Consider the following 22,185-nt stretch of genomic DNA (forward strand, 5'->3'; position numbering starts at 1 on the left):
TGGAGATGGAGTAAAGCTGACCTACTGACATAGCCCTGTCCCAACATCAGTCTGCCAGTATTCTCTGTCTCCAGCAGATGGTGGACATGCAGCTTTCTTGTGGAGAATGCTTGTAGTGAAAAAAAAACACACACAACAGAGAAAGAAGACAGAAGATTAGGGGAAGATTCAAACACATCACTTGTACTGAGGGGATACCCGTTTGGTCCCTCCCTGAGCTAAGTGCTTTAAGTCTGGAAGCCTGACCAGACACAGACTTAAAAAAAAAAAAAAAGTGGAAGAGAGGACAAGGAAGTGCTCGACAGTGAAGGCTTGTGCCCTCTCCCCAGTAGCTGGTGACCAGATTGTGCTTTCAGCCAGGAGGCAGAACTCAGGTAAACAAAAAAAAAATGAGTTAGAGGGGAAATTTTAGACCCTCCTCTTTTTTCCTTCTTTCCCTCTGCATCTCCTATCCCCTTTTCCCTCTCACTTCTCTGGGGAGTTAGTGATGAGCAGAGGGGGCTCGGGCTTGGCGGGTTGAACAGCTTTTGGCTAGGCCCTGCTTCTCAGACTCGATTCAGTCAACCGTGTGGTAGATCGCAGTGTTTTTTGGGGTTTTTTACCGTGCACTTAGGGGTGTCAGCATATTCTCGTCGCGCAGTGGTGAACTGACGTGTACACGCATGTGCATGGGTACTCGTCTGGCCTAGATTTAAGCGTATTTGCGTGGGTACACCCAGGCACCGTTGATGTGCATGCAGGAAGCTGCCTGCAGCAGTTCAGGAAAACTATGGCACCAGGGACAAAACAAAAAAGTCTAAGCACCTTGCTATCTGTGAGGTTTGCCATATAAGGGCAATCCCAGCATCACTCTCTCTACGCCAATGTCAGCGCTGTTTAGATGATCAAGGTGATTTAACTACAGATTTTATTTATTTATTGTTTTTCTAGACCGACATTCGTTGTGAAACATCATAAGGGTTTACATAAAAAAACAGAAAATGCAGCATAAAAGCTTTACAAGGAACATTATAACTTTAAAACATAAAGGGGGGGGGGGGGATGTGTTGGAAGATGGGGAGGGGAGATAAATAATTCAAATACAAATTAACTTCAATAGATAACATTTTAACTTCAGTCCATGAGATTTTAACTTCAGATAACAGAGAGGGAAGATTAGAACATGGTGTGAGGTAAGACAAAAATAAGATTAATATATTGGGTGTTAATGAGGGGGATGAGGAGAGACATCCCCTTGACCTATGGTGGTTCTGGAGGGGAGTGGGGTGGGAGGAGACAGTAGAAAGTTCCCCTCCCCCCTTGTTTCCGATGGCAGAGGGCCTACAGCCACCCTTACCCTGAGTGTGCCCAATTTCATCTGATCTCAGAAGCTAAGCAGGGTTAGGCCTGGTTAAGCACTTGGAAGAGCATCCCTAGGAGAGCAACTGGAGAGGTCCAGGTTTGGGCCTGTGTGACCTGGTATGGATCAGTCTTCCTTCTCCTGGGTGGAATTTCTCCAGGGCCTGCAGATTTTTCTACAGGGGCGCCCAGTGAAGGCAAAGCACCTAAGAAGGAATTGCATTCTCTGGCCTCCCACTTATTATTCACTGCAGGCAAACGCCACAGGGAAGCTATCCCTGGAGATGTTCAGGGGTTTGTAGATCATGACATGTTGGATGATTCCTAGGGGGACTTGTCTTTCTCACCTCTTAAGAAATTCCACCTAACTTGGAGCCAAAGCAGACTCTACTCCAGCTTTTTTTTTTCACAAAAATGAGTTGCAGAGTCTGTTGACTCAGACCCTGAAGACGCAAAGCATCCTGTTTCTTTCCCCTCCTGGATCCAATTTAAGAGTTAATTGACCTTGAGTGGTATGCCCCGGAGGCAAGGTTTAAAGGAAGATGCACTTGGCGGGTTTGTATCCCTTGCATATGAAGGCAAAGGAACAGTTATGATTCCTGAAGGTAGATGCCTTTGTATGCACTGTTACTAAGTGACCCACCATCTCAGCTGAAGGAGGAGCAGCTCTAAAGGATGCTCAGGATAGGAGAATTGAGGCCATCCTCAAACAGGTCTTTGAGGCCATGGCAATGGATTTGCAAATTGCTTCTTACTGCTGCCTGGTGGCTTGGGCTGGTTTGCCTCTCTCTCAGGAGACCCAAGGAGCGGGGTCCAATGGCAGATCAGTAATGGAACTGGGAGCCATATTCTTAGCCAATGTGGGCTGTAACTTGATGCAGACAGCCAGTAGAGGGGTGGCTTCCATGATAACAGCTAGGTGTTAGTTGTGGCTTTGAAACTGGTCAACAGACACTATTTTCAAGTCCAATCTCACAAGGTACCTCGATTGTCGGAAGACAAGAAAGCAGAGTTTCCTTTAAGGGACAAGAGCAGCTCCAGGGATTCCCATTGGTTTCATCCTTACAGAAGAACACTACTCCAAAGTCTCGTCCCTTCAGAAGATCTCAGTCCTTTCGGCCTAAGAAGCATCATAAGGATCCGGGAACAGAGCATCTCAATCTTGAGAACATAAGAAATTGCCATACTGGGTCAGATCAAGGGTCCATCAATCCCATCATCCTGTTTCCAAAAGTGGCCAATCCAGGCTACAAATTCCTGGCAAGTACCAAAACACTAAGTAGATCCCATGCTACTGATGCCAGTAATAACAGTGGCTATTCTCAAAGACAACTTGATTAATAGCAATTAATGGCCTTCTCCTCCAAGAACTTATCCAAACCTTTTTTAAACCCAACTACACTAACTGCACTAACCACATCCTCTGGCAACAAATTCCAGAGCTTAATTGTGTGCTGAGTAAAAAAGAATTTTCTCCAATTAGTTTTAAATGTGCTACTTGCTAACTTCATGGAGTGCCCCCTAGTCCTTCTATTATCCGAAGGAGTAAATAACCGATTCACATTTACCCGTTCTAGACCTCTCATGATTTTAAAGACTTCTATCGTATCCCGCCTCAGCCGTCTCTTCTCCAAGCTGAACACCCCTAACCTTTTTAGCCTTTCCTCATAGGGAAGCTGTTCCATCCCTTTTATCATCATTTTGGTCATCATTTTCTGTACCTTCTCCATCGCAATTATATCTTTTTTGAGATGCGGCGACCAGAATTGTACACAGTATTCAAGGTGTGGTCTCACCATGGAGCGATACAGAGGCATTGACATTTTCCATTTTATTCACCATTCCCTTCCTAATAATTCCTAATATTCTGTTTGCTTTTTTGACTGCCACAGCACACTGAGCCAATGATTTCAATATATTATCTATCTACTATGACGCCTAGATCTTTTTCCTGGGTGGTAGCTCCTAATATGGAACCTTACATCGTGTAACTGCAGCATGGATTATTTTCCAGTCTCGCAAGGTCCTCCTGCAATTTATCACAATCCACTTGTGATTTAACTACTCTGAATAATTTTATATCATTTGCAAATGTGATCACCTCACTTATCATATCCCTTTCCAGATCATTTATACATATATTGAAAAGCACTGGTTGAAGTACAGATCCCTGAGGCACTCCACTGTTTAACCTTTTCCCACAGAGAAAACTGGCCATTTAATTTTACTCTGTTTCCTGTCTTGTAACCAGTTTGCAATCCACAAAAGGACACTGCCTCCTATCCCATGACTTTTTAGTTTCCTTAGAAGCTTCTCATGAGGGGCTTTGTCAAACGCCTTCTAAAAATCCAAACATACTACATCTACTGGGTCACCTTTATCTACGTGTTTATTAACCCCTTCAAAAAAATTAAGCAGATTGTGAGGCAAGACTTGATTTAGGTAAATCCATGCTGACTGTGTTCCATTAAACCTTTACAATGAAGGTGTGGAGGCTCACCTACTGAATCAGGAGATAAGCAAGCGTCTCTCTTTTTTTTTTTTTTAAATCAAGGATGGGCCCAGATTACGATGGACCATGAAGTCTGGAGGTGAGATGGATGGCTTTGCTTTAGAATTTTCTGAATTCCTCCAGATGCATTTATGCTATCTCCAAGCGACTCTCTACAGAAGAGACTGGCAGTGGAGACTATGATTTATTTTATTTAGAAACTTTTATATACCGGTATTAGTGGGGACATCATACCGGTTTACATATCAACTGAAGGCTTGGAAAACACATATCAACAGGGAAAATATAACAGGGAGGGGGGATAAACAGAGGCAGAGTGGAGGATAGATTAAATAACAAAACAAGATGTCATAACAAGAGAATAACAATTTACAAGGTAATTATCTCCTTAATGTAAGGAAAAGGGCGGTCTCCTGTGTGGGAGCGGACTGAGGTGAGGATGGTAGGAGCTTATTCTAGGTAGTCATGGTTGAACAGAAAAGTTTTTAGTTTCTTTTTTAATTTGATCGCACATGGTTCTAGGCGCATGTGGACAGGTAGGGAGTTCCAGAGAGCCGGACCGGCAATGGAGATGGCACGGTCGCGGGTAGAGGAGAGATGAGCTGTTTTCAAGGAAGGTACATGTAGGGTACCTTTGCTGGCAGATCTGGTGGTTCGGGTGGATAGGGGGGCAGTGAAGGGGAGGTCGAGCCAGTTGGAGTTGTGGGTGTGTATAGACTTATGTATTATGGTCAGAGTTTTGTAGTGTATGCGGGAGAGGATGGGGAGCCAATGTAGATCCTTGAGGATGGGAGTAATATGTTCTTGTTTACGTGTGTTGGTGATGAGTCTTGCGGTGGCGTTTTGCAATAATTGAAGAGGTCGTATCGAAGACAGGGGGAGCCCTAGGAGGAGTGCATTACAGTAATCTAGTTTGGAGGTGAGGGTGGCTTGTATCACTGTGCGGAGATCTTGGGTGTATAGCAGGGGTCGGAGTTTCTTCAGAACGTTGAGTTTGAAAAAGCCTGCTTTGAGGATAGCGTTAATGTGGGGTTTCATGCTAAGATTGGGATCAAGGAGGACTCCAAGGTCCCTGACGGAGGGTTGAGCTGTGAGGAGGTTGAGTTTAGGGTCATTAGGCTGGAGGTCAGGGGGCTGTGAGGAGATGTGGAGGAGTTCAGTTTTGTTTGTGTTGAGGGCAAGCTGAAGATTGGTAAGGAGGGAGTTGATGGCTGCAAGGCAATTTTCCCAGTGCTCCAGGGCGTCGGATATGGAGTTGTGAATGGGAATGATGATCTGAACATCATCTGCATAGAGATATAATTTGAGTTTAAGGTCGGAGAGGAGCTGGCAGAGAGGGGTGAGGTAAACATTGAAGAGGGTAGAGGAGAGTGATGAGCCTTGCGGGACTCCTTGTTGTAAGAGGTGTGAGGCAGATAGGTTGTTTCCAATTTTAACAGAGAACTTTCTGTTAGAGAGATAGGATTTGAACCAGGCGAGAGCTATTCCTGAGATGCCGATGGATTCTAGCCGTGTCAGGAGGTGGTGGTGGCTGATAGTATCAAAGGCCGCTGAAATATCGAGGAGGGCAAGGAGGTAGCTGTGGCCTTGGCCCAAACCTCTGAGGAGATAGTCGGATAGGGAGAGGAGTAAGGATTCGGTATTGAAGTGCTTCCTGAAGCCAAATTGGGACACATGGAGGATATCATGATTTTCGAGGTAGTCCATGAGTTGTGAGTTAACCACTTTTTCCATTAGCTTGGAAATAAAAGGGAGGTTGGAGATGGGGCGGAAATTGGATGGGTCTTTTGGGTCCAGGGAGGGTTTCTTGAGGAGGGGTTTGACAACAGCGTGCTTGAGTGAATCTGGGACCATCCCATGGGTGAGGGAGCAGTTGATAATATCTGCTATGGCTCTGGCTATGCTGTTGGGGATGGCTATTAGAGCTTTGGTGGGGATGGTGTCGTTGGTGTGAGAGGCTGGCTTAAGTTTTCGAAGGAGGCTTATGATCTCTTTGGAGGAAGTAAGATCAAGTGTGGCCATTGTGGGTTGGGATGAAGAGGGGACCGAGGGTAGGTTCGTGGGGGAACAGAGATTGGTGAGGGGAAATCTGGAGAGCAGGTTGGAGATTTTACTTTGGAAGTAGTTGGCCAGTTCTTCACATTTGGTTGCAGCCTCAGAGTCTGGTATGGTCGGTGGGATGGGGGTGGTGAGGCTGGCGACATAGGAGAAAAGAACTTTGGGGTTGAATTTATAGTCATGGATTTTTTTGGCAGAGAAGTCTCGCTTGTGTTTGAGGGTAGACAGTCTGTATGTGTGTAAGGCTGCTTTGTAGCTGGAGGAATGATGCGGGGTTGGGTCCTTGCGCCATTTTCTCTCTTTTTGTCTGAGATTGTTTTTTAGGGTTTTTAACTCTTGGGTGTACCAGGGCTTGGAGGGATTTGCGGAGGTATTTATGACTCGTTCGGAGAGTGGGCATAGCTTATTGGCGATGTCTTCTGTAAGGCTATTCCAGGACGCTATGGCTGTGTCTGGGTCTGAGCAGATTAGTCTTGGTAGGGAAGAGGCTAATGCGTCTGTCAGTTCGTCGCTGGGGCAAGTTTTTCTCGATATGATGGCCGTGTGAGAAGTATGGTTAATTGTAAGTGGTCTCTTCGCGGAGAGGCGACTTTCAATGAGGCAGTGGTCGGACCATGGCACTGGGGTACAGGTGGGTGTGTTGATGGTCTGGAAGCTAGAGTTAATAAACATCAGGTCCAACGCTGTTGGATTTGAAGGCCATAATTCTTGTTCCCAGTCACAAGCAAATACATGGTGCTATTCCATTCATTTTGTCATTCCCAAGAAGGAAGAGGGGTCCTTTTGGCCCATCCTGGCTCTGAAGGGAGTCAATCAACATTTGTGTGTGACTCGCTTCAGGATGGAAACTCTACAATCTCTAATTATGGCAGTACAAAAAGGGGAATTTCTCATGTCTCTTGATCTGACAGAGGCCTGTTTATATATTCCATTCATCAGGAACATCAACGTTTCTTACACTTCGCCGTTCTGGAACGTCATTATCAATTTCAGGCCCTGTCCTTCGGGCTGGCTATTGTGCCCAGGACCTTCTCCAAGGTCATGGTGGGGGTAGCAGCATCACTGCGAAAGGAGGGCATTCTGGTTCATCCGTATCTAGACTTTGGAGTTGGGATCTTCATGAGCCAGAGCCTTGCTGAAGCTATTTTGTTATTTACCTGTGCTTAATGTAATAGGGCTTTATATTTGCAAAAGATTGTACCTTGTCTGTTAGAAAGGGGCAGAATTGAAATTGAAACCTGAAAGAGAGCCATTTTGTCTGCTTTCTAGGGCTAAAATTAAAATAAAGAACAATCAGTCTCCTTAGCCAGTGTTTATTATAAAGGTGGGAAAGAAGGGGGAAGTGTTGTTTGCTGGTGACTTTAGTCTGCTGGATGTGGACTGGACAATCCTTTCTGCAGAATCTAACAGAAGTAGAGAGATAGTAGATGCCCTGCAAGGGGCTCTGTTCAAACAAATGGTAATGGAACCCATGAGGGAGGGAGTTATTCTTGACCTAGTGCTCACTAACGGGGATAATGTCTCTAACGTCCGGGTGGGTGCCCACCTCAGCACCAGTGATCATCAAACAGTATGGTTTGATATTGCAAATAGGATCCAGAGAAGTGTCACAAAAACCCAAGTTTTGAACTTCAAAAAAACAGACTGTGTCGAAATGGGGAAATATCTGGAAGCAGAACTTGAAGACTGGGAGAAGATGGGAGAGGTCAAACAACAGTGGGCCAAACTAAAAGGAGCAATTACAAAAGCAACAAATTTGTATGTTAGAAAAGTAAACAAAAGTAAGAGAAATAAGAATCCAATCTGGTTCACAAAGGAGGTGGCTGATGTAATAAAAGCAAAAAAAGCAGCTTTTAAGAAATATAAAGAATCCCAAAAAGTGGAACATAGGGAAGATTATCTGGCGAAACTGAGGGAGAAGAAAAAAGTAATCAAGAAAGCAAAAAGTCAGGCAGAGGAAAGGATTGCCAAGGAGTTAAAGCAAGGTGACAAAACATTTTTCAGATATATAGGAGAAAGGAGACAGGTACATAGTGGTATAGTGAAATTGAAAGGGGATAAGGATCAATGGGTGGAGAGAGATGATGAATTAGCAGAAATATTAAACAAATACTTCAGTTCAGTGTTCACAAAAGAAGACCCTGGAGAAGGACCGTCACTTGTTATCAAGACTGTAGAAGGCAGTGGAATAGACGAAACTCCATTTATGGAAGATATTGTATGGGAAGAGCTAGGAAAACTGAAAGTGGCAGGTATGTCCTCAAGATGTTCTGCCCACATCTTGAGTGTATCTACCTCAACCGACACCTGTTGACTTCTGGTTCTGCCTTGATGATTGATGTAGGCCACTGTCATGGCATTATCGGACATTATCCTTACCGCTCGAGCTTCTAGCTGCTCGGTGAACTGTAAGCATGTCAGTTGAATTTCAACAAGCTTCTTATGGCAAGTGGAGTCTCGTGGTGTACTCCTGCGACCGTGGATTCACCAGGAGAGCAATGTGTGCTGAAGGGGCCGCTTCTACACCCTTGCCCAGAGACAAAGCCATGGGGCCTGATGAGGTTCACCCCAGAATACTGAGGGAACTTATGATCCACTGTGTGACCTGTTCAATAGATCTTTGGAAAAGGGTGTAGTGCCTAGTGACTGGAGAAGAGTGGTGGTGGACCCGCTTCACAAGAGTGGGAGCAGAGAAGAGGCTGGAGGCTCTGCTGAAAGAAAGGATAGTGAACTATCTACAATCCAGTGGGTTGCTCGATCAGAAGCAGCATGGATTCACCAGGGGAAGGTCCTGTCAGATGAATCTAACTGATTCTTTGATGAGGTGACTAGAGAACTGGATCAAGGAAGAGTAATTTACTTGGATTTTAGTAAAGCTTTTGATACGGTCCCACACAGAAGACTCATCAACAAAATGAGAAGCTTGGGAGACAGCTCCAAGGTGTTGGTGTGGAATACAAACTGGCTGACGGATAGAAGACAACGGGTGATGGTAAATGGAACCTACTCTGAAGAGAGAATGGTGTTACGTGGAGTGCCACAGGGATTAGTGTTGGGACCGATTTTGTTCAACATCTTCGTGAGTGACATTGCAAAAGGGATAGAAGGTAAAGTTTGTCTACTTGCGGATGATACTAAGATCTGTAACAGAGTGGACACACTGGAAAGAGTACAGAGAATGAGACAGGATTTAAGGAAGCTGGAAGAGTGGTCGAAGATATGGCAGCTGGGATTCAATGCCAAGAAATGCAGAGTCATGCATCTGGGAGTGGTAATCCAAAAGAACTATATGCATTGGGGGGTGAAGGGCTGATGTGCAAGGAGCAGGAGAGCGACCTTAGGGTGATAGTGTCTAACGACCTGAAGTCGATGAAGCAGTGTGACACAGCGATAGCCAAAGCCAGAAGAATGCTGGGCTGCATAGAGAGAGGAATATCTAAGTAAGAAAAGGGAAGTGATAATCCCCTTGTACAGGTCCTTGGTGAAGCCTCACCTGGAGTATTGTGTTCAGTTCTGGAGACCGTATCTCAAAGGAGACAGAATGGAGGCGGTCCAGAGAAGGGCGACCAAAATGATGGGTGGTCTCCATTGAATGACTTACGAGGAGAGGTTGAAGAACCTGAATATGTATACCCTGGAGGAGGAGGAGGAATAGGGGTGATATGATATAGACCTTCAGATACTTGAAAGGTTTTAATGATCCATGGTCATCAACAAACCTTTTCCATTGGAAACAATTTAGTAGAACTAGGGGTCTGATTTGAAACTCCAGGGAGGAAGACTTAGAACCAATGTCAGGAAATATTTCTTCACTGAGAGGATGGTGGATGCCTGGAATGCCCTTCCGGAGTAAGTGGTGAAGACTAAAACTGTGAAGGATTTCAAAGGGGCATGGGATAATGTGGATCCCTAAAAGGCTAGAGGATGGAAATAAATAAAAAAGCTTAACCTGCACGGAACGGCAGTTACTACCTTGGGAAGCTTGCTGGGCAGACTAAATGGACCATTTTGGTCTTTTTCTGCAGTCATTACTATGTTACTATGTAGACTGGTTGATTCAGGTAAAAAGTGTAGAAGACAGTCACTTGGCATCTCACAAGGTGATCTCCTGGCTTCAGGAGCTAGGATGAACATAAGAACATGCCATACTGGGTCAGACCAAGGGTCCATCAAGCCCAGCATCCTGTTTCCAACAATGGCCAATCCAGGCCATAAGAACCTGGCAAGTACTCAAAAACTAGGTCTATTCCATGTTACCGTTGCTAGTAATAGCGGTGGTTATTATCTAAGTCAACTTAATTAATAGCAGATAATGGACTTCTCCTCCAAGAACTTATCCAATCCTTTTTTAAACACAGCTATACTAACTGCACTAACCACATCTTCTGGCAACAAATTCCAGAGTTTAATTGTGCGTTGAGTGAAAAAGAACTTTCTCCGATTAGTTTTAAATGTGCCACATGCTAACTTCATGGAGTGCCCCCTAGTCTTTCTATTATCCGAAAGAGTAAAAAACCAATTCACATCTACCCGTTCTAGACCTCTCATGATTTTAAACACCTCTATCATATCCCCCCCCCCTCAGCCGTCTCTTCTCCAAGCTGAAAAGTCCTAACGTCTTTACTCATAGGGGAGCTGTTCCATTCCCCTTATCATTTTGGTAGCCCTTCTCTGTACCTTCTCCATCGCAATTATATCCTTTTTGAGATGCGGCGACCAGAATTGTACACAGTATTCAAGGTGCGGTCTCACCATGGAGCGATACAGAGGCATTATGACATTTTCCGTTTTATTCACCATTCCCTTTCTAATAATTCCCAACATTCTGTTTCCTTTTTTGACTGCCGCAGCACACTGATCCGAAGATTTCAATGTGTTATCCACTATGACTCCTAGATCTCTTTCTTGGATAGTAGCACCTAATATGGAACCTAACATTGTGTAACTATAGCATGGGTTATTTTTCTCTATATGTATCACCTTGCATTTGTCCACATTAAATTTCGTCTGCCATTTGGATGCCCAATTTTCCAGCCTCACAAGGTCTTCCTGCAATTTATCACAATCTGCTTGTGATTTAACTACTCTGAACAATTTTGTATCATCTGCAAATTTGATTACCTCACTTGTCGTATTTCTTTCCAGATCATTTATAATCATTTATAACCCATTCCATGATGGGTGGTGAACTTGGCCAGGAGAAGTTTACAACCATCTTAAGACACTAGATTATCATGGTGTGTAATTCAATACGGAGCAGGGCAGGGTATTTCTTGCCAAAGTCGCATTCAGAAATTACTTACTCAAGTTCAGGCCCTGAGAAGGACTATTTGCCTGATGGTGTGGTCTTACCTGCAGGTCCTGAGATCTATGGTAGCCACATTGGACATAGTTCCCTGGGCAAGGGTGTAGAAGCGGCCCCTTCAGCACACATTGCTCTCCTGGTGAAATCCACGGTCACAGGAGTACACAGTGAGACTCCACTTGCCATAAGAAGCGTGTTGAAATTCAACTGACATGCTTACAGTTCACCGAGCAGCTAGAAGCTCAAGCAGTAAGGATAAAGTCAGATAATGCCATGACAGTGGCCTACATCAATCATCAAGGCAGAACCAGAAGGCAACAGGTGTCGGTTGAGGTAGACACACTCAAGATGTGGGCAGAACATCTTGAGGACACATCTGCCACCCACATTGCCGGGAAGGAAAATGTATGGGTAGACTCCCTCAGCAGACAGGTCTTGGACCCAGGAGAGTGGGAGCTAGCAGATGAGGTCTTTCAACTCATACTGATGTGTTGGGGCCAGCTGTACCTGGATTTGATGGTGAGTTCCAACAATGTGAAGGTACCACAATTCTTCAGTCACAGAAGAGATCCAAGAGCGCTGGGATTCTCTTTCAGGCTCAGCCGTGGAGTGGGGTGCTATATGCTTTCCTGCCATGGCCAATAATAGGCAGGGTCATTCGGAAGAATGTGAGTCAGACTGAAACCATACTTCTGGTGGCTCTGGATTGGCCTCAGAGGCTATGGTATGCCAATCTTCAGTGGCTACTAGTGGTCAGTACTCTCAGATTGTCACTCAGGAGGGATCTGTTGCATCAGGGGCCAATACTGCATGATGATCCGGGTCGATTTTGTTTTATGGTTTGGCTCTTGAGAGGGCTCAGTTGCTGAAGCATAGTTATTCTTCTGCAGTGATTTTCACTTTGCTCCAGGTCAGGAAGTTTTCTACATATCTAGCTTATGTTAGGGTTTGGAGAATGTTCGAGAGCTGGTGTGAGAAGTGAGATTCTCACCCTCTTAAAGTTGAAATTCCCTAATAAAGAAAGTTTCAAAAAAAAAAAAAAAAAGTTGAAATTCCACTGATGCTGGAATTTTTGCAGGAAAGTTTGGTTAAAGGCTTGGCCTTAAACTCTCTGAAGGTGCAGTTAGCAGCTGTCACTTGCTATAGGGGATGACTCAATGGTAGATCCTTGTCTTCCCTTCAGATGTGTCCAGGTTCGTGAAGGGAGCTCTCCCTTGTGGCTACTGGTGCCTCTCTTTGGGACCTTAATTGGGTCTTGCATTTTTTGGCAGGTCCTACGTTTCAGCTACATGTGGTCTCTCTTTGCGACTGCTCACATTGCTGCCAGAAAAACTGTTTTCAATCTGTTCATCATGGTGGGTCTTTGAGCTGCAAGCTCTTTTTTGCCATGAGCCATTTCTGCAAATGACTCTGGGGGCAGCACAACTTAGGACTGTACCTCCTTTTTTGCGAAAAGTGGTTTTGGAGTTTTATTTGACGCAATCTGTTTCCCTGCCCATTCTGGACAGGGATAGAGATGAGCGGGATTATGGTCTTTGGCATGCCTTGGATGTCAAGCGGCATCTGGTGTGGTACTTGAAGACTACTCGCTCCTTCAGGAAATCTGATCGACTGTTTACGCTCCATGCTGGAGGTAAATAAGGAGAATCAGCCACACGGGCGACTTTAGCCCGTTGGGTGAAGGAAGTCATCATGTCCTCCTATGTGGACGCAGATATCCCATTACCTAGACAGGACAGGGTGCATTCCACTAGAACTCAGGTGGTTTTGTGGGCAGAGCTTCAGTTGTCGTCTCCCATCGAGATTTGCTGAGCAGCAACATGGTCCTCCTTACACACTTTCTCCAAGCATTACTGCTTGGACGTTAGTGCTCAGGATGACATGGCTTTCACGTGTGTGGTGTTGACAGGACTGTGGGCAGCCTCCCACCCTTTTCGTGAGTAGCTTTGGTACATTCCACTGGTGTGGACTGGCCTGCCTGAGGGCAGAGGAAGGAGAAATTACTACATACCTGATAATTTCCTTTCCTCTAAGGAAGGCAGGCCAATCCACAACCCACCCTTGGCTGCCTAATTACTTTTAGTTTGTCCTTTATATGTGGACAATGAAGAGTGTTATTTCTGAACAGAAATAACACATAACCAGTCCTAAGTTTAGTGAATGTTAACTTTTTGGCTGAGCTCAATATTTCCCAGTTGGTTAGAAGCATGAGTGGTTGACTGTTAATAGTCATGTTCAAGTATAATCAGTTTGTCCACAGTTTGGCTTTTCTAGAAATACTGGTGGGCTGATGTCAGGGCAGGGCTATATGTCAGGGACATCAGCAAGTCAGCTTTACTCAGACTCCTACTCTGCTGGTAGGTGTGCATTAGCCACTGGTGTGGATTAGCCTGCCTTCCTTAGAGGAAAGGAAATTATCAGGTAAGTGGTACTTTCTCCATTATCTACATGTGTCTGTTAAATAGCAAGAGCCATAAATGCAATAACCTGTGAGAATTCCAAGCAATGCCAAACCCACTCCAACAGGTGAAGGATCACATCAACTTGCTGCAGATGAGCACATCAGCCCTTCTAAACATCACAAATGTGGTACCATGTCCTTACGTACAGCTCTCAAAATAACAACTCAACACAGCTGCCAAAAGTGTCAGCAAGGATGGAAGACAACCCTGAAGATAGACAGCAAATAGCTCAGCCCATCAAAAAGGAACACAACTTTTATAAACCAGAGTTGCTCTATAATTTTGGCCAGATGCTGTTAAATGGGACCTATCGGGGCACTGTTCCCAAACTATAAAGTAAAAGCTGGATTGGGTGAAAACAGCTTGTTGCTAGAGCCTGTCAGTCTAAACACTAGAAAGAACAGCATCTTTTGAGTGTGCGTAATGGTCTATTCAGCACAGGAGGATCTTTTTTGCTCACCTAACCAATTTTGTTGGCTTTGCTGACGTGTTTAGCTGACTCAAGATGACCCATGTGCAATCTAAGACACAATCTCTCAGTACACCAGACAGCCAAGCATCACGCTTTGTACAAAACAAACTTACTCCGCAATAATTTCTTTGTGCAGCTCTTCTGGAAAGTCAAACAGTTTTACAATGGAGAGAAGAGATAAGTGAAATTCAGCACCTAAATGTTAAACAAAAAAAAAAGGTAACATGTCAGATCAGCATTTAAACAGCTTAAAAAAAAGAACAAAGTAGTATTAAAACAGTTTCATACAGAACAGTCTACAGCCTCTGAAGATTGTAAAAAGTACTAAAAAAAAAAAAAGCGAGAGGAATCAGAAAAAGGAGCTTCATTACATAAGGGCCCCAACCCTTAAAATTCCCAGGTATGCTAGTAACACCCCCAGCTGAACTGGAAATACTATAGGAATCAGATAGCTACAGTGAGGTGAGGGGGTTTTGCCTTAATGGATCAAGCTGAGCACAGCAATAGCAAAAGTAATGGGGAAAAAAAAAACAAAAAACAACTGGGAAAATTAAAATCAAACATTTTCAAATGTCCCCTAAAAGCTATAGACTGGGAGAAAAACCACAGCCTTAGAGCTGTGGTTAAATTTTCCCATGCAGGAATGCTTTACCTTTGATCTTCTGCACAGCATCTTTGTAGACCACTCGCGCTAACTGACCACTGAGAATTTCCTCTGAATACTCCAACTCACCCTGCAAAAATCAGATTGCTTTTACAAACTTCATTTCTTCCTTTCTAGCACTCCACTTTCATTATTACTGTTTTCTTTGTGGCTCATTACTATTAAAGCATATTAAAAAATGGTAAACAGAGCGTGCAAAGTCATGTTAAGTTGTGAAAAAAAAAACAAACAACTGAACAGAGTCCAATAAAAGGAATCAAAACAATTATCTAGGAACTGGCTAGCTAATATAGCAGAAGTTGCTTACCTGTAACAGGTGTTCTCACAGGACAGCAGGATGTTAGTCCTCACATATGGGTGACATCACAGGATGGAGCCCAATCACGGCACCGAGGGCATCAATGGACAGGTCGGCGGCACCGATAGCAGCAAAGACGGAATCGGTGACATCGATGGCCGGGGCATCGGTAGGACTCCCGATGTAGGGAGTAACGGTGTTTCTCCTTCTTCTGCTGATGAAAGTGGGATTGGAGAGGAAGGCACCGGGTTCATCAGTGCCCCTGGATCCATTGGTGGAAAGGCGGTGATCAGTGCTTCCATCCTCGATAGTAGTGGTGCCAGCGCTACAGGATTTGGATCGCAGCCAGTTCAGGAATCGGCACCGGTATCGGAGGAATCTTGAAGCTTTGCATCGCTCTGCCGATGGCCTCTTGAATCATTTGATCCAACTCCTCTCGGAAACCTGGAGTGTGAAGCCCCGATGTCGGAGGAGGAGGCACAGCCAGAGGGACCACCGTTGGAGGTGAAATCGCGGCTCCTATCACCGGTCCTGGTGAAAGTTGCCTCGGTGACCCGGCGCCAGATAGGGACGGTGCCTTTTCCGGACGGGCTTTCTTCGGCGGCGGCTCAGATGATGGCGAAGTCGAGGACTTGCCTGCATCGACGGTCTGAGACCTACGGTGTCGATGTTTTTCTCGACGGTCTCCCCGGTCCTTTTCCTGAGGAGGAACAGAGGGCGTCGATGGCCGTGAAGTCGTCGATGCTGGACGGACACCGGTCGGTGCCCGATACTGGCGCGACGTAGATTGAGTCGGTTCGGACGATGTCGAGGCTATGGACGGCATCAGAGTTTGTGACCGAAAGAGAAGTTCCATTTTCTTCATTCTGGCCATGCGACTTTTTGGTGTCATAAGGGCACATTTGGTGCAAGTAAGGACATCATGCTCGCTCCCGAGACACATTACACAGACTTTGTGAGGGTCAGTAATGGACATTGCGCGAGTGCAGTCGGGGCATCTATGGAACCCCGACGCCATGGCCTCTGAAAAAATTTAGCCACGGTGCGGTCGACAGCCAGCAGGCCGCGAGGGCCGAACTCGACGGGAATCGACCAGAATCGAGTAAAAAAAAAAAAAAAACTTACCAGACCACTGCAGAAGCAAAAATTAAATAGGGGGACCCCTGTGGGGTAGTAAATTATGAAGTACTTCCGTGAGGAAAATTCCTGTCAGGAATCTCTGTGGAGCTCCTTAACCTGCGTGGCTACTGCTGCGCGGAAAAAAGAAGACTGAAGGGGGACCCCTGCTGGTTGCAGAGTTAGTGCCATCCTGGGCATGCCCAGTAGGTGCCAGTCAAAGTTCTAAAAACTTTGACAAAAGTGTTCCGTGATTGGGCTCCATCCTGTGATGTCACCCATATGTGAGGACTACCATCCTGCTTGTCCTGTGAGATATAGATACATAGATTTATAAAATATAAATGTCAATAACTGGAAATCTTGTTAACTGTAAGAAGAATAAAAAAGACAAATTATTTCTTAGCTCCACATTTATCTGCATAGCCAAATATTCAGCCCACTTAGCAGATTAGCACCAGGATAAAGCATTTCCGGTCACAGATAGAATTCTAGTTGTGTGTGAAACATGTTGGAAATCTCAGTGTTCTTTCACAATGCATATATGTCCAGATCACTAAGTACTTCACAGCTGTAACTTTTACAGAGAGTGAAGATTAAATGGGCCAGAAATTATACTATCCTTTCCTCCCACTCCAAATACTGCTCAGCCAAGTATTTGGAGAACGAGGCAAGTAAGGCTTTAATTTGCTTCCTAAATGCTCTACGTGCTAGAAAGAAATGAATGTCTTTCACTGCTATCAATCAGGAAGGCTTCACGAGCACTAGTTTTCCTTTTAAAAATAATTTAAAAAAAAAAATGTACTTAAACTAAATATAAGAAGCCTAAAATAGTTTTCTAAATGAAACAGCTAGAAAACATTGTATGAAAAAATGTTTATAATCCTGTCTTTTTGAAAAACATTACTATAATATTTTTTTTTAAAAGCACCACATGGGCCAGCCTAGTGTCAGTGCTGCACACTGCCCTGTGGACGATCTGAATTGGATTCCTTGGTCAGGTATTCTGAGCTCTCTGGGAAAGGAGTCAGCGAGCAGATAACAGCAACATCTAGTGGCTGAATTTAGAACCCATAATTGCAGGGATCTGAAAGCAGCCTTGGTACACAGCCTTTGGTTGAAGACTGTCACTTTAATGACTGCATTAAGTAAGCTGGGAAGGGACATAAAATGGGGGCAAAATCCCTGGGTAGGTGCAAATGATGGCGAATGATGCTGGATCCCAGCCCAGTTCTGATGCAGTTGGGAGCCCAAAAGGAGCAGGGGAAGAAGCTGGTGGGTAAAAAAAAAAAAAAGCAAAAATAGATATTAAAAGGAGAAATATTTAAAAAATATTGAATGTCATGATGACAACAAAGCTTAAAGAGAAAGGAATACATAAAAGATTTAGCATTTCCTACCACATTCATTTTTGCTTGCTCCAATTCCTTTTTTTCCTTCCTCTGTTTTTCGGCATGCATCAGTTCCATTCTGAAATACTACAGGACAGACCAAGAAGACAGGGAGAGATCCAGTTAGTTTAAACAGAATTCTACTCAAATATCCTGATTCTGTGAATATGATCAACATAGAGGAAAGTGGAACCAGCCAGTGTTCTGTACAATCCAATAATACTTTACATATTTGCGGGGTCAAACAAAATAGATAAAATATAAGTGGAAATCAATACACTAACAGGGAATGACTTCTAGTCTAGTCTATTTACCAGTTTGCTCTCAACACCTATCTTACATGTAAAGCCATTTAACGAAGAAGTGCAACTTGGCAGCTCAAACCAATAACATATCATCAAAAAGCGCCCCAACAAACCTTAGATTCCCAATATGACTTATAAACCAAAGGATATGTATCAGCAAGCCAGACACGCGAGACTAGAAAAACTGTCTTCATTAGTCTTCTCAATCATGTACCCAGAGAAAGTCTTAGCTCCATATTCACAGTTCATCTCCAATTAACCTTTTTTTTTTTGATGATTTTGTATGCAATTAAAAACTGAAATCTCTAAACATATAGTTTTTGAAAGCCAATAATAGCACTATAACCCGTCAGCTGGCATTTCATTAACCACTAACTGGCCGATTCAGTAAAGTCCGCGGGAGTGCGGGCGAACCTGGCGCGCACACAGGCCACTTGCCTGTGCGTGCGATTCAGTATTTAAATTAGGTCTGGCAGTAGAAACGGGCAAAAGGAGGCGCTAGGGACACTAGTGCGTCCCTAGCGCCTCCTTTTGGCCTGGAGCGGCAGCTGTCTGCGGGTTTGACAGCAGACGCTCAATTTTGCCGGCGTCGGTTCTCGAGCCCGCTGACAGCCATGGGCTCAGAAACCGGACGCCGGCAAAATTGAGCGTCCAGTTTTCAACCCGACAGCCGCCGGCCGACTTCAAAATTTTTTTTTTACCCTTCGGGACCTCCGACTTAATATCGCCATGATATTAAGTCAGAGGATGCACACAAAAGCAGTTTTTACTGCTTTTCTGTGCACTTTCCCGGTGCCTGAAGAAATTAGCGCCTACCTTTGGGTAGGCGCTAATTTCTGAAAGTAAAATGTGCGGCTTGGCTGCACATTTTGCTTTGTGAATCGTGCGGGAATACCTAATAGGGCCATCAACATGCGTTTCCATGTTGAGGGCGGTATTAGGTTGGAGCGCACTATACTGTATCGGCCCATAACTGCTTCAGAGGTAAGATATATACATAAAACTTGAGCGGTGTTAAATTTCAGATGTCAGCTCACCCTGCCACCAAAATACAGTCTCTTTGCTCTCCTGTGTCCACCTTCTTCCCTTTCCCAAGAAAAGAAAAATCTGGAGGTACTAAGAGAAGGAGGACCCTAAAATGGCAATTGTTTTTTATTTTTCAAATGTGCACATCAGGCCCTGTCCCCTCTTTTGAGCCTCTGCCACCTCCTTTTTCCACAATTAAACAGATTTAGTAATTGCCGAGAAAGATTGTAACAGACAGAATTCAAGAAAAAGGAAAATTTTTTCTTACCTGCTTATTTTAATTCCTGTAGTACCACGGATCAGTCCAGACCGTGGGTTGAGCCTCCTTTCTAGCAGATGGAGACAGAGAAAAACTCAAAGGGTATCCTATATCAGGACAGTGCCCCCCCTGTATCCCTTCAGTATAAACATTATCAAAGCAGACAAAAAATGTCAGAATAATCTTAACCAGAGAAAAATCAAGAAAGTAAACATGTAACCTCCAAATTGAAACTGGAAATTTGAAAATAATGTAAAGAACCGCTCTTACATATATAGGTCAGATACATCTGGTGCCTTATAGCTCTGATAAGCTTAGTAGGTACTCCCAAAAACTATGAATGAAAAAACTTCGAGCGGTCGTTTCCAAGAAAAGTTAGAATGTAATAAGGGCAGGCGTCTGGACTGATCCGTGGTACTACAGGAACGAAAATTAGCAGGTAAGAACCAAATTTTCCTTTCCCTGTACATACCCGGATCAGTCCAGACAGTGGGATGTCCCAAAGCTTCCCTAAGTGGGGTGGGATCGAGATTGTCCCACTCGAAGCACCTGTCTGCCGAAGGAACCAAACACTGGTGCTTGTACATCGAGGTGATAATGACGAGCAAAGGTATGAAGAGATTTTCAAGTAGCTGCTATGCAAATTTCTTGTGAGGAGACCAGCTGACTCTCCGCCCAAGAGGTAGCCTGTGAACGCAAAGAATGGGCCTTTAAGCCCTCCAGAACCGGCCGGCCCCGACAAATATACACCGACGCAATCGCCTCCTTTAGCCAGCGAGCGATGGTAGCCTTAGAAGCCTTGTTCCCCTTATTGGGCCCACTCCATAAGACAAAGAGATGATCAGAGACCCGAAACTCATTTGTGACTTCTAAGTATTACAGTAGTACTCTTTTTACAACAAGACGCCTTAGGTCTCCGCCAGGCATGCTCACAATGTCTTCTGGAGAAAAAAAACAGGAAGCTCCACTGACAGATTTAAGTGAAAAGAGGACACGACCTTTGGTAAAAAGGATGATACTGTCTTGCGGGAAACACCTGAATCAGAAAAGCGAAGAAATGGCGCCCTACAAGACAAGGCTTAGAGCTCGGACACTCTCCTGGCCGAGCAAATAGAGACTAGAAATACTGTCTTGAGAGTCAGGTCCTTGAGCGTGGCCCGCCGGAGGGGTTCGAAGGGCGCCCCGCAGAGAACTCGAAGTACCAGATTAAAGTTCCATGATGGACAAGTAGCCTGGACGGGCGGGTTCAAATGCTTAGCCCCCTTGAGGAATCGAACGACATCTGGGTGGGCCGCCACCGCGTAACTATCGACCCACCCTAAGAGGGAACAGAGAGCCAAAACTTGTACCTGCAGAGAATTGAAAGACAATCCTTTGGAGAGGCCATTCTGTAGGAAGGAGAGAACCTGGGACACCGGGGCCTTGCGCGCCGGTACTCCTGATTCAGCACACGGTCTCAAACACTCTCCATACCCGAATGTAAGCAAGAAAGATTGAAGTCTTACGCGCACGCAACAGAGTGGAAATAACCTCCTCCTTATAACCCTTCTTCCTCAGGCTCTGACACTCAAAAGCGATCCACCTGATCGAAAAATATGGGACCTTGCTGTGGTAGATTTGGGAGGTGACCGAGGCAAAGAGGACTGTCTGTTGCGAGGTTCACCAGATCTGCGAACCATGGTCTTCGGGGCCATTCTGGCGCCACAAGGATGACTGGCCCCTTGTAAAGTTCTATTCTTCTGAGTACTTTCCTCACCAGAGGCCAAGGTGGGAACATGTAGAAAAAGATGTCGCAAGGCCAGGGTAGCACCAGAGCATCCACCCCCTTCCGAGCAGTGCTCCCATCTGTGGCTGAAGAATCTGGGAGCCTTCACATTCCTCAGAGTGGCCATCAGGTCTAAGTGGGGGGCTCCCCACTTGCAGACAGCAAGATCCATCGCCTCTTCGAACAACTCCCACTCTCCGGGGTCTAGGTATTGACGACTTAGGAAGTCAGCTTGAATATTCTCCTTCCCCACATTGTGGGAGGCTGCCAGTCGAGCCAGATGGTACTCCGCCCAAGAGAACAGCTTGCTGGCTTCCAGGGCTACCAGACGACTTCTGGTGCCACCCTGGTGATTGATGTAAGCTACTGTGGTGGCATTGTCAGAGAGGACTCGTACCGCTTTGCGACAGAGCAAGGGCAGGAATGTCTTGAGTGCCAGGCGGACTGCTCGGGCCTCCAGACAATTGATGTGCCATTGAGATTGGACTGGGGACCATTGTCCCTAGGTAGACTGATTCTGGCACACCACTCCCCTGCCGGAGAGGCTGGCGTCTGTCGTAACAATGATCCACTGGGTTGTTTCCAGGCACATCCCCTTCAACAGATGAGTGAGTGAGAGCCACCACAGCATGCTGGCGATGGCAGAGTCGGAAAGCGGTAGCAGTGTTTGAAACTCCTCAGAGACCAGCTTCCAGTGGGACAGCAAAGCTTTCTGTAAGAGACGCATATGCGCAAAGTCCCATGGAACCAAATCTATAGTGGAAGCCATAGAGCCCAGGACCTGGATATAGACCCAGGCCATCGGCACAGAGAGAGAGATAACAGATGTCGTACTTGATCCATGAGCTTGAACACCCGGGCCTCGGGAAGCAAAACTTTGCCCACGCGTGTGTCGAAGTGTGCCCCTAAGAATTCCAGGACTTGAGAGGGCTTGAGGTTGCTCTTGGAGAAATTGACTATCCAACCAAGGGAGGTGAGAAACGACAAGACTCTGTTGACTGCAATCGCACAGAGTTTCTCAGATTTTGACCGAATGAGCCAGTCGTCCAGATAAGGATGGACCAGTGCGCCCTCCCGGCGAAGGAAGGCCGCCACTACCACTATGACCTTGGGAAATGAGCGTGGAGCAGTGGCGAGACCTAACGGAAGCGCTCGAAACTGGTAATGCCATCCCAGGATGTTGAAACTGAGATACTTCTGATGTTCCTGGCAGA

General features: G+C 45.3%; 1 protein-coding gene across 2 annotated transcripts in view; it reads right to left on the reverse strand.

Annotated features, from left to right (window-relative positions):
* The window catches only part of UTP6 (UTP6 small subunit processome component), a 58,580-nt gene that overhangs the window by 12,742 nt on the left and 23,653 nt on the right, over positions 1–22,185 (reverse strand). For both annotated transcript variants that reach the window (XM_029600708.1, XM_029600707.1), the window contains exons 8-10: positions 17,626–17,703; positions 14,800–14,881; positions 14,261–14,342 (exon numbers count right to left, since the gene is read on the reverse strand). In XM_029600708.1, coding sequence (XP_029456568.1) covers positions 14,261–14,342; positions 14,800–14,881; positions 17,626–17,703 — 242 coding nt within the window. The remainder of the gene's footprint in view (positions 1–14,260; positions 14,343–14,799; positions 14,882–17,625; positions 17,704–22,185) is intronic.

This window comes from Rhinatrema bivittatum, chromosome 4, assembly GCF_901001135.1.
Source record: "Rhinatrema bivittatum chromosome 4, aRhiBiv1.1, whole genome shotgun sequence".
In the NCBI taxonomy this organism is placed as follows: Eukaryota; Metazoa; Chordata; class Amphibia; order Gymnophiona; family Rhinatrematidae; genus Rhinatrema; species Rhinatrema bivittatum.